Source organism: Hyperolius riggenbachi, chromosome 8, assembly GCF_040937935.1.
Source record: "Hyperolius riggenbachi isolate aHypRig1 chromosome 8, aHypRig1.pri, whole genome shotgun sequence".
Taxonomy (NCBI): domain Eukaryota; kingdom Metazoa; phylum Chordata; class Amphibia; order Anura; family Hyperoliidae; genus Hyperolius; species Hyperolius riggenbachi.
In genome coordinates, this window is record NC_090653.1 from 66542776 (window position 1) to 66556108 (window position 13333).

The 13333-nt window shown below is 45.4% G+C and overlaps 1 protein-coding gene across 3 annotated transcripts in view; it reads right to left on the reverse strand.

Moving 5' to 3' along the window:
* Positions 1-13333, reverse strand: part of SLC8A2 (solute carrier family 8 member A2) — a 275491-nt gene that overhangs the window by 60125 nt on the left and 202033 nt on the right. For all 3 annotated transcript variants that reach the window (XM_068250582.1, XM_068250580.1, XM_068250581.1), the window contains one exon: positions 3559-3662. In XM_068250582.1, the coding sequence (XP_068106683.1) occupies positions 3559-3662 (104 nt within the window). The remainder of the gene's footprint in view (positions 1-3558; positions 3663-13333) is intronic.

The following is a 13333-nucleotide window of genomic DNA, read 5'->3' on the forward strand; positions in this document are numbered from 1 at the left end:
GCAATCCCACCAATATTCAGCACCCACATTACACTCAACCAGTAACCCCCACTATAGCAAGCACCCAGTACTTGCACCAAGCACCCTGCACCCAATACTCACATCTAGCCTCAATATGGCACTTAGTACTTGCATCAAACAGCCACATGACACCCAATACCTGCACCCCTTCACCCTATAGCTGGCACCCAATACTCACACCTACATGGCACAGTACTTGCACCCAGCTCTGACATGTCACTCACTACTCACACCTACACACAGCCTCCACATGGCACCCACTCACATAACCAGTACTAGCACCCGATGTACCTGCACTCAGAACCCACGTGACACACAACACCCACCCAGAGCTAGCACCCAGTGCAGGCATGGCACCAAGTATTTGCACCTATGTGATACCCAGTACCTGCACCCAACACCCACATGCTTCATCTGCAGTAGTTCCAGTTGCACTAAGCCTCCACTTGGTGCCCAGCACCCACACCAAGCACTCAAATATGACATCCACTCCAGTACTTGCACCCAGAACTCACAAGGGACTGAGTACCTGCAATCAACACCTACATAGTTACATAGTTACATAGTTATTTTGGTTGAAAAAAGACATACGTCCATCGAGTTCAACCAGTATAAAGTACAACACCAGCCTGCTCCCTCACATATCCCTGTTGATCCAGAGGAAGGCGATGCTTGATACACACCCATACAGCCAGAATCCACATGACACCCTGTGCCAGCACCCAGAACCCACATGGCACCCAGCATCTGCCTTTAGCACACACATGACAACAAATATCCCACTAGCCAGCACCCATATGAGACACAGTACTCCCCCATGGCACACACCCAGACCACACATGGCGCTCCCTACTCACTCCTGTCCAACACTCACATGGCCCCCTGTACCAATTAGCACTCACATGGCACCCACCAGAGCTGGGACAAGGTCCTCCAGCACCCAAGGCTGAGACACCAAAGAGCGCCCCTCCATCCCTCCCACCCCAGCTGTCACACACTGATTGCTATTAGACTAAGAGGGCCACAGGGCCCACAACCTCCCCAACACCTTAATATCTAGTTATCTGGCTTGCAGTCACTGCTATATATCCCCTTTTCTTATTTATTTCTGCTTCATACACAATTAGGAATGACAGCTGAATGAATTGTGCGCCCCCTCCTACACTGCGCCCTGAGGCTGGAGCCTCTCCAGCCTATGCCTCGGCCCGGCCCTGGCACCCACTATTGTTTATCACCATCTGCTACTCATTCAGCATCCAATACTGCATAGCACCCACTGCAAATAAACACCCAATACAAACTGGACCTTGGTACCCAAAGCAGCTTGACACAGACTGTACTTTGGCATCTCGGCACACACTGCAATTTACCACAAAGTGAACCTTTGCATCTTACCATCCACTGCATCCGGGCACCCACTGTGCCTTGGCACTTACTGCAGTTTTGCATCTACTAATGCTTAGCAACCACTGCATATTGGTAACCACTTCTTTGCCTGAAAAGAGGCTTGGGTGCTGATCAAGAGGGACAGAGGTCCCAGTAATGAAAGGTGAGTCTGTGCCTCTACAGTGGGCACCTATCACTGCTGATGTGAGGGTGGTAGCACCAAAAGAGTTGGAAGGAGACACACAGTCTGCCTGATACTGCTATAAAGGTGTGTGTGTGTGTGTGGGGGGGGGGGGGGATAAGACTGCCTTATGCTTTATGGAGAGGGGGTATGACATACACAATTTAGCACGATTTATCGATTTCAAATTTCAGTACCACACACTTGAGCATCCTCTGCATAGCCGTGCTCCTTCCTGCAGCACCCACACTGACCTCTACTTTTCCCATCAGCCACCCCTTCACCTCATAGCTGGCACCCAGTACTCACACTCACATGACACCAAGTATCTGCACCCAGGCCTAAAATTGCACCCAGTACTCACACCTGCACACAGCTTCCACATGGCCCCCACTATCTGCACCAAGTTTTCACTTAACCCGTAACCGCACCCAAAGTACCTGTATTCAAAACCTATGTGATGCCCATAGCCCACCCATAGCCAGCACCCAGTAAAGTATTCGCACCCATGTCACACCCGGTACCTGCACCCAGCACCCACATGACATCCAGTACATGCACCCAGATCTTACATGGCACTAAGTTCTTGCAATCAACACCCGCATGACACTCGATACCCAACCATAGCCAGAACCCACATGACACCCTGTACCCGCACCCATAACCCACATGGCACTCAGCATCTGCATTCAGCAGAATAACAATCAATACCCCCCTAGCCAGAAACAAGGAGGGGGGGCATGCAGGGGTAGGCATTGCCAGGGCCCTTTTTTAAATTTGAGCACTCCCCACTTAAGGACCCTCTGCACGGCCCTGGTCACATGGTACTGGTGCTTTGGTGACTCTGGACAGTGGAGGGGGCTAGGAGTCGCGCTGGCAGAGAAGGGAACTTTTAACACTGGGCAAGGGGAGGCACATACACTTAGTGGGTGGCCCAGCAGGTGGCGGCATTAGGCCGATTTCTAATACATTTCATGCTGACATCTATCGCTGGGAGTGCAGTGTATGGGCAGGCGACAGATCCCTCTCTGATCAGATTCTTTCAGAGAGGGATCTGTCTAATGATCTGCCCGTACATCCAGTGATGTATGAGCACCTTTACTCCCAGCGATCGGAACATTGAGGAGATGACATGATTTAACGTTAGTGTGGACCGAGCATTATTGAGATAAAGGTAAAGATACCAAAACTGACCGGGTAAACCTCATACATACAACAATATTCACTTCTGATGATTATGTCCTTGATATTTTGCTGGGAAACCTCAATCATTGGTGTCTATGTTGCATGAAAACAAATGAGTGGATGGAAGAGCCATTGTCCACGTGTGTACCTGGATATAGCATAATGGTGTGTACATGGATATAGCATTACTGTCTTACTGATCGGGAAATCAATCAGAAGAACATATTGGACACAAGATCAGTTGTGGATCATGCCGCCTAGGTCTTAGGTAGTGTTTATATAGGAAGATAAGCATGGCAAACTTTCTATGTTCGCCTTTCCCATACAAAGTAAGGCTCAGTTCACACTGCCATGGACATTTTTATATTATACAGACCCGCTATACCACTCTGGGGTGCAAAGACAATCTAGAATGGATGCATGCCATTCAATGGACGAATGTCCTAGTCAGGTCTGTCTGTTGGGTAAACACAACGGACAAAGCACAAACAGACATGTGAAAGGGCCTGTAGGAAAGCATGGGCCCTTTCTGCATGTTCATTGGTCCGCTGTGGTCCAGTCCAGCAAACAGACAGACAGCAGCAGACTTAGTGTGGACCTTCCCTAAGCCGCGTATCACAACAGTGCCCTATTGATCTGAGATGTAACTGAAGCCAAAAGGGCTTGTATGACAATTATGAGCCCATACAGATTCCGTCTGTTGCCAAACCATTACATCTTGATGGACTCACCCTCCCCCGCCTGCAATGATAAATTAGCCATAACGGTCAGCATTCCTGGAGTACCTGAAATCCCGCGTTTCATCCATCGGGGCTCTTCCAGGACCACAAAGAAGTCCTCTTGTTTCTCATATTCTTCGTCATCCACAATCTTGACTTGCAGAGTTTTACTGGGAATAAAAAGAGATGGATGTGACTTATCAGTCCTGCATGAATGATGGCACTAATATAAAATACTCTCTACAGTTTCACAAATGCTGCAGGTTGGATTTGATAGAATGCAGATGTATGGTGACTGTATGGCTTCACTGGGCTATCTATAAGGGGTTCAGTACCTTCCTGCTCAGTCTTCGGGATATAAGCATCTAGAGCAGGGGTCTCAAACTCAATTTACCTGGGGGCCACAGGAGGCAAAGTCAGGATGAGGCTGGACCGCATAAGGAATTTCACAATCGCGGCGCATCGCCGCCTCTGCCGCCCCTCTCACTCTTCCTTCACAGAGAGGGGCGGGGAGAGGCGGCAATCCATGCGGCGATTGACGTGAGGAGGGGCAGAGCTGAAGCTGAAAGCTCTGCCCCTTCCAGGAAATGCCGGCGGTTTGACCCCGGGCGATTTGGGGGCTCTGCAGCCCTCGTTTAGCGGCGGGGATGCAGCAGATTACTTGGGAGCACTGAAGCGAACTATAAGGAAGCTTTTGCCGGCAAGGGCCACAAAATATTGTATCGAGGGCCGCAAATGGGCCGCGAGTTTGAGACCCCTGGCTAGATGTTCCTGACCAAAGTGACTGAAAAAATGGTCTGGATGGAGGTTTTTAACAGACTAAAAGTGTCTTCAGCTGACCGATTAGACTACCCCAATTCTTAGTGAAGCTGAAAAGTGATAAGTGACAGAACAAGGGTAGAGAAACAGGATTACAGGTTCAAGTACGATGAAACTAAAACTGTAAAAAGAACTAAAAAAAGTGAAAAACAATCGTCCAATAAGAAATTTAGCTTGTCTATCCTGTTGTTTTTAGTGTTCACTGTCAAATTTAGAAGAAATGTGATATGAAAAAAAAGAAAAGAAAATAATATTTCTGCTGGTTTCCATCTTAAAGGTGCACTATGGCGAAACATTTAAAATATGTGCAAACATATACAAATAAGAAGTACATTTTTTTTCCAGAGTATGAGCCATACATTTATTTTCTCCTATGTTGCTGTCACTTACAGTAGGTAGTAGAAATCTGACAGAAGTGACAGGTTTTGGACTAGTCCATCTCTTCATGGGGGATTCTAGGGGATTTATTTATTTTCAAAAGCACTTAGTGAATGGCAGTTGCTTTGTCCAACTGCCAAAAAACTGTGTAGCGAGCAGGGAAGCTGGCCAGCATCATTGTTTAAATCCTTTTTAGGAATATCTTTATAAAGAATAAAAGCCATGCTGAGAATTCCCTATGAAGAGATGGACTAGTGCTTGACTGGGTAAACAAACAGGAGTAATTGAGCATGAGGAGAGCATAGTCAATGCGTACATCTGAGCGGAGTTCCCATAAAAAGAAGAAAATGGTAAATGATGTTAGAATAAGTGGACAAAAGGCTTATCTCCCCAGCACACTCATCCACTGAGGCCATTAGGCCTGGTTCACACTGCATGGATCACAAACTGATCCGTGTAAAAACTGATATGTGAAATGTATCAGTATTTATTTAGCATCAGTTTTTTATCCATTACGTTTTTGAGGCCTCTTGCACACTGCACGCGATTCCGATTCAGATTCCGCTTTTTAATCAGTTTTTACATCCGATTCTGATTTGCAGGTTGCTCCTTGCACACTGCAAATCGTAATCTGAATCGGATGTAAAACCTGATTAAAAAGCAGAATCTGAATCGGAATCGCGTGCAGTGTGCAAGAGGCCTGATACGTTCCATTTGATCAATCTGTCATTCCGGAATTATCACAGCCTTCCCAAACTTGCCATCTGTTTGGCGGATCATGCCGAATGGCTCCGTTCTAATGGAGCAGTGTGAATGGATCCATGGGTTAATATAACCCAATTTTCTTAACAATCTCCTTAATGATATCTGGTATTAGTTTGATATAAGATATATAGATAAGTTTGCAAAGGTTTGACTGCTAAAAATGAGAGCAGGAAGGATAGGAGGGGTGACGTGCCTGGCAAGCCACATGGCAATGCATGAGGGTATCCAGGGAGTTTGCTGATAATGAGAATCTTTTCCAGCACCCATAGGCAAAAAAAAACTGAAAATGAAGGGGGGGGGGGGGGTAGAGAAATACAGTTTGCCAATGAATAATTTAAGCCCCAGATTCATGGATTGTTATCCCCTGGGGTCACTGAAACACTCTATCAAAAGCATCTCTTTGTGTTCTTATAATAGGCCCATTACTGCAGCAGAGCCCAGGAAGGTCTCTCCCCTGAGAGGGAGGGGAGGGTCCTTATCTTCACAGATGCTCTTGTGAACCTCTCCTCCAAATGTAAGCCTGAGCTGCACTTATCTGACTCCAAAAACTGCCCTGATCTGATTCCAAAAGGACTCGACTTCCCTTATTAGACTGTCATCCGTAATTATAGAATTGTTGCGTTTTTGGAAAACAAAATTAGAACACAGAGAGACCTTTAAAGATAATGCCTGGGCACAGGGACAGAAAAAAATGATACTTCTGTTAGTAATATCTAGCTAGTAATTATTCCTTATTCCATCTTACTTAAAGGACAACTGAAGTGAGAAGAGTATGGAGGCTCCCATATTTATTTCCTTAAATAATACTAGTTGCCTGGCCGACTTGCTGATCTATTGGGCTGCAGTAGCGTCTGAATAACACCAGAAACAAGCATGCAGCTAATCTGGTCAGATCTAGGAATAACATCAGAAACACCTGATCTGCTGCATGCTTGTTCAGGGGCTATGGCTAAAAGTATTAGAGGCAGAGGATCAGCAGAACAGCCAGGCAACTGGTGTTTAAAAGCAAATAAATATGGCAACCGCCATATCCCGCTCCCTTCAGTTGTCCTTTAAGCTAGGAATACACTACACATGTTTAATAAATTAGATTTTAGAATCAATAAAAGCAACGAATCTATAAAAAAACCTATTAGAAAGCAGTACCCATCTGATCATGTTTTCGAGTGAATATTGATTGGACATGTTTGTGTATTAGGCCAGTGTTTCTTCAGGGCCCTTTCACACCGGGGTATTTTTACCACACCACATCGCCAGGCAATGGAAGTCTATGGGAACTTTCATACTTCCGTGGTACGGCGTGACGGGACGGAAGTGACGTTTTTGCCGCATCCCCAACGCAGGTCCAAAAGTACGTTAGTGCGCGTCTTCTGCAGTGATCTGCGTCGGCCCAGAAGTCATGTTAGTCTATGGTGACGCATGGATTTTAAAATAATACCGACACAACATTGCAGCGCGCAAGCATATTTTTACAATACGCTTCTGTGCTCTTCTGCATACCCCGAAGCAGGAAGTGACCACAAGCGCGCATCACTTCCTACTTGGCTGGTGGCCAGACAGGGAGCACCGCATACTAACCCGGTGTTCCCTGACGGCCTTTTTCTGGCGGAGCGATGATGTGCGGCAGAAACGACGCACCGCATTGCTAACGCTGGTTTACAGTGTGAAACCAGCCTCATACTGTTGCAACACATACCTATTATGAAAGCCAATAATGCAAGGTACGCCCTGTTTTAGATAACGTTATCTCAAATACCTCTTGATTGATATATAGTCCCAAAGGTCACTGCACACTATTTTCTTCTATTTTGCTCCAGGTATTATTTGGAGAAACTTGAGGCCATCAGCATTGTATTATCATCAACAACCATGCGTTACGATTCAGTGGTGAATCGCAATGCATGGTTAGGAACATCAGACAGTGCAGTGTGTATGGCAGCCATACTGCTCCAACGGGTAACACAATTTAAGCTATCCACAGCAAGTTTCTGAAAACAGGATCTGTTCTTGACAAACTATGCAGCAAAAGGCCTGTTACTCCCACCACCAGTCATACATTTGGAATATCAACTTCCCTGACCGATGGATTGGCAGAAAGGCTCGCCATCAAATGGTGTCTGTACTCCCCTGATCTTACACCTTGTGACCTTTTTTGTGGGGCTATATCAAAAGCAAGGTGCACTAAGCTCAGTAGCCTGTTGCAGCCTAAGGGAAAAAATATGCACAGCTGCAGTGAGGTCGGAGAAAAGATGCTGCAAAACGTTCAGGGCCCTTTCACATCGGCCCGATGAGGTGCAGCATTTTACCTTAGCCTACCGCTATGGCAATGTAAGTCTATGGGGTAGCTCACATTGCCTGCGGTGCGCCTCTAACGCGAGCACATACTTAGGGTAACCTACAGCACCTTGCAGCAGACCGGAAGTCATGTAAGTCTATGGCAACGCACATGTTTTTTAAGTGGCCGCTGCAGCCTTGCGCATGTGCAGAAGAGTATTTTAGCAATACGCTTCCGTGCACGTCATCGATTCGCCAACAGGAAGTGAGTGTCACGGCTGCCTGCTGCCAGATGGGGATTACCGCGTACTAACGCAGGTATCCCCAAATATGCAGTGTGAAACCGGCCTCAAGGTAGCTGAAAATGATGGAAAATGGAGGCGCTCACATGGAGGTACACAACTAGTCTTCAAGACGTTGGAAAGTTGTTAAAGCTAAGAATATGAAGAAATGTGAAGCAGCATTTTGCTTTCTTAAAACAGAATGTATTTGTGATTATTCAGGTTGGAGTGAGCATATGAGGTGTCCCACAATAGCATACAGTTAAAAATGGCGCAGAGTGAAAAATGGTGCAACGTTCCGCCGATCATAAAACGCTATTTACCGGTTTAATGTAAATGCATTAAACCGGTAAATAGTGTTTTATAAAAAAATTTCAAACAGAATGGTGCGCCATTCAAAAATGCAGGGTGGCTAGTGAAGCAGCAGGGATCGGAGAGAGAGGCAGCGGGACAACAGGTAGCGGTGTGGAGGGAGTAGGATTAGGTGGAGGGAGGATTAGGTAGCATTGGTATACATTACCTTGTCCTGGCCTCACTTCATAGTTTGCTTGCAGGAGTCCTGCATCCAGCCAATCACCATGCGGAAACTGAAGCCGCATGGTGATTGGCTGGATGCAGGACTAGAGCAAACTAACCGAAGTGAAGGAGCGATCGCCGGCTGGGACAAGGTAATGTATAGCAATGCTACCTAATCCTCCTCCCTCCGCCCCACTGCCTAGTGTCCCGCTGCCTCTCTACCCGATCCCTGCTGCCTAACATTTGTTAAAATATAAAACGATAAATATCGTTTTATGTACATTACTGCGGCGCCACTTTTATACTGTTGGCGCTGTGCGCCATTTTTGCCTGTTCCGGCTGAATATGCAAATCATCTCTGTTGTCCCTGAAAGCTAAGCACGCCTCCAGAACCGCTCCAGAAACACACCTCCTGAAAGCTTGTAAACACTACCATCCAATCTGACCCAACTTAGAGCTGCCATTATGTCAGCATGGGCCAACATTCCTCAGCAACGGTATCAGCATCTTGTTAAGTCCATGCCAAGAAGAATATCGGCTGTGATCAGAGCTAAAGGTGGACCAACCCGTTGTTAGAGGGTGTCTCTGTTTTTTTTGGCCACTCGCTGTAAATGCCCTGTAGAACCTAAATTTGATACGCCTTGCGTCCTTAGGTCACAACAGTGGTGCGTTGCAGTGCGGAGTAACGGCCACTTTGTAATGCAGTGCAATGCGCCACCTATGCGGCATTCACAGTGCGACGGTAGCGCTGCGGTATGACGGTTTGCAGTACGGGAACACTGCAGTGCATTACCACTCACCTTGTGCCCCAACAAGTACAGGGAAGCATACTTTTTATTGACTGTATACTTCACTGTACGCGATGCAACATGCGGTACAACTTTTTCGTTGTGTTTCTGTTACACAGGGAACACAACTCAACGACCCTCTGTGAATGTAGCCTTACACACTGGGGATTGCAAAATACTAGCAAGTTTTTTTTTGTTCTTTTTGTTTTTTTCATTGAACACATACGCTATTTTTGAGCAATCACGATTCACGCTTTTTAACATTTGAACCGTGATCGCTTCAAAATCGCGGGAAAGCGCTGCATGAACCACGTTTCCGTTTTCCAAAAATCACTGCCCTAAACTATAAATTACACCAGCGCTTTTCAAAGCAGTAGTGATCGCCAGCGATTCAAATCGCTGCGGAAATTGCCTGAACAGCTCTCCTTTCAGGGTGTTATTTTGTTACTGAGAAGGAACATGCTTTTTCTATACAATCTCATATAGATGTTTATCATATGTACTCCACATGTCATTTATTGAATAGTGTCATTTATAAATGAGGATGATTATTTTGAATAACAAGTGCTTCAGGCAGCACCTCCTGTGTCCTCTGCAGGGACTGTGTGAGTGAAGGGATGTATCTTTTCAGTGTTGTTTTTCTTCCAGAGAACAGATAGTAGAGAGGGTGTACTGGGAACAGATTTCATCGCACACAGACGCCCACGTATCTCAGCCACTCCGCATTCACAGCAAGCAGGGGACGCTTATTTGGATGTTACGTCTGAATTAGTGCAGGAGAATCTGCTCTGCTCAGCGGCGAAGGGGACGGTATATTGCGGGTGTCAGGGAACTGGAATCTCGTTACATAAGTCCGGTTCCAAGGATGACAGAACATTCCCAACGTCCCCTGTTGCTATGGCTCCGCTGTCACCTGCTTTTATGAGTTCCGCTGACATTTCTACTAGGTCGCCTTGCTTGTACATAATAATACATCTAGTTTTATGTCCTGCACTTTTATTAGGAGGCGGGAGGCTGGTTTCTCAAAGCTGGAGTTAAGAAAGCTGGGGCTGGTGTTCACAACTAACCGTCAAATTGTAAACTATTGTTTTCAAAGATTTAGTGAGAGCTATGAATCAGTGGTGTAGCAATAGGAGATGCAGAGGGTGCGACCCCACCGGGGCACCTGGACCAGAGAGGCCAACTAGGGGCCCTCCTTCATCCATCCATTACTGGTAGCTTTGCATTGGTGCTATGCTGATAATGAACACCTGTATGGCCTAGTGCACACCAAAAACCGCTAGCAGATCCGCAAAATGCTAGCAGATTTTGAAACGCTTTTTCTTATTTTTCTGCAGCGTTTCAGCTAGCGTTTTGCGGTTTTGTGTAGCGGTTTTGGTATAGTAGATTTCATGTATTGTTACAGTAAAGCTGTTACTGAACAGCTACTGTAACAAAAAACGCCTGGCAAACCGCTCTGAAGTGCCGTTTTTCAGAGCGGTTTGCGGTTTTCCTATACTTAACATTGAGGCAGAAACGCATCCGCAATCCAAAATCTGCAGCAGCCCGGGAGTATGCGTTTCTGCAAAACGCCTCCCGCTCTGGTGTGCACCAGCCCATTGAAATACATTACCCTAGCGGATCCGCACCCGTAAGCAGATCGCAAACCGCAGCGGAAACGCTCCGGTGTGCACTAGGCCTTAATGTGCATTGCATGGTGGTAATCCTTAAAGGGAACCTGAACTGAGTAAAATTATTTAAAATAAACATGACGTAGCTGCAAATGAATATTACATACTAACCTCACCATCAGTTCCTCTCAGAAGCTCACCATTTTCTTCTTACAGTGATCCCTTCCAGTTCTGACAATATTTTGTCAGAACTGAAATATACCAGTGGCTGTCAGTTATATATCAGAAGCTGTCAGTTACAACTGAATGTGCAAGATAATGTTCATGTTTCCCTATGGCTCAAATGGGCAATATTACAGTTTAACAGTGTGCTGACCAGGAAGCTGTTTTAAAATGGAGGATGGAGAATTCCATTGATCACAGTGGACAAATGGGACGCAGGAGAGGAGAAAGAGATTGAGCAGTAAACACAGGAGGTAAGTATGACCTGTGTATGGTTATTTTGACTTTTTTTTCAGTTCAGGTTCTCTTTAACAAACCGTTTCCTTACTCTAAATACATCTCTCTGACGCTGCAGCTGTCCTAGGTAGGTTTTGGAGCGCCATATCAATACTGTGCTTGGGGCCCCATGTAAAACTCACACTGGAGCCCAAGCTCCTTAATTACATCACTGCTATAAATTGTTTTTTTCCTTTCTTTTAAGCCAAGTTTACAGTGGGAACTTGTGTTCTATGTGTAAACAGGAACGCAACATAAGGAAAAAGTCATACCTCTCATTACAACCACATTGTGTCCCATGCAGTGAAGCATACTGTCAATGAAAGTATGCTTCACTTTTACTGTTAATGTATGTTCATCAGTAATTTACTGCATGCATACTGCAACCGATTGTACCGCAACCCTCCCGCTGCACTGTGAACATCACATAGATGGTGCATTTCAGTGAAGTAAGAAGCATTACAAAGCGGCCGTTACACCGCACCACAATGCACCACTATGAAAGGAGCCTTAAAGGATACCCGAACTGACATGTGGCATGATGAGATAGACATGTGTATGTACAGTGCCTAGCACACAACTAACTATGCTGTGTTCCGTTTTTTTCTTTCTCTGCCTGAAAGAGTTAAATATCAGGTATGTAAGTGGCTGAGTCAGTCCTGACTCAGACAGGAAGTGACTACAGTGTGACCCTTACTGATAAGAAATTCCAACTATAAAACACTTTCCTGGCAGAAAATGGCTTCTGAGAGCAAGAAAGAGGTAAAAAGGGGAATTTCTTATCAGTGAGGGTCACACTTTAGTCACTTCCTGTCTGAGTCAGGACTGAGTCAGCCACTTACATACTTGATATTTAACTTTTTCAGGCAGAGAAAGAAAAAACGGAACACAGCATAGTTAGTTGTGTGCTAGGCACTGTACATACACATGTCTATCTCATCATGTCACATGTCAGTTCGGGTATCCTTTAAAGTAGTTTAATCCAAGTTCATACTGACATTATGAAAGCTGCCATTTATGACTCCTTCCTAAAAAAAACGCAGAGGTTTCCTTCACACGGTATCCACTGTGATATGTGGCAGATCATGGATTCCGACAGACAATATGTAACATGTCCATTCATTCGCATGGATCCATTCACTTGTGTCTATTGCGACTGTCTGCCATGCTTCAGTATAGCAGGGCACATTTTTCCGCACAGAGGGATGGATTGCCATTTATATAATGAATTATGGCATGCCTCCGCACCTGGCTGCACTGGAGACGTGTATGGCGGGGTGCACACATAGCAGAAACGCTAGCATTGCATAAAACGCTGCGTTTATGCAGCAATGTTAGTCAATGGGACCCGGAAAAAAACAATTTATAGTATGTGTTTCAAGAACGCTGGTTTTGTTGCATAATATGCAGGAACGCTGCCAAAACGCACATAATGAAAGTAAATGGGAACGCAATGCTATGCGGTTTTCATGCGTTTTTATATGCATTTCCCAAACATATTTTTTTCGCTGTATTTTCGCTTCCTGTTGTCTTCCAAGTGATTTGCATTTATGGAAATACAAAAACGCATGGAAAACGCATACAAAACGTATATGCCTTTTATATACGCAAACGCATTAAAATGCATGCAAATGCATGAAAAATGCACCAAAATTGCACACAACATTAACATGAAATGACATAAAACGCAGCCTTTCACGCTATGTCATATGTGAACCCAGCCTATAGGTTAGGCGTAATGTATGTGTCAGCACAATGTATGTATGTGAAGTAGCCTAATTGACTGACATGCTGATTGGATTCAGTAGTTTCTGAATCACGCACCTGCCACAAGAATGAAGATAGTTTAGGCAGATAGTAATCAGAACTACTGATCTGCATATAAGTGAGTCAGAAGGGGGCATGAACTACC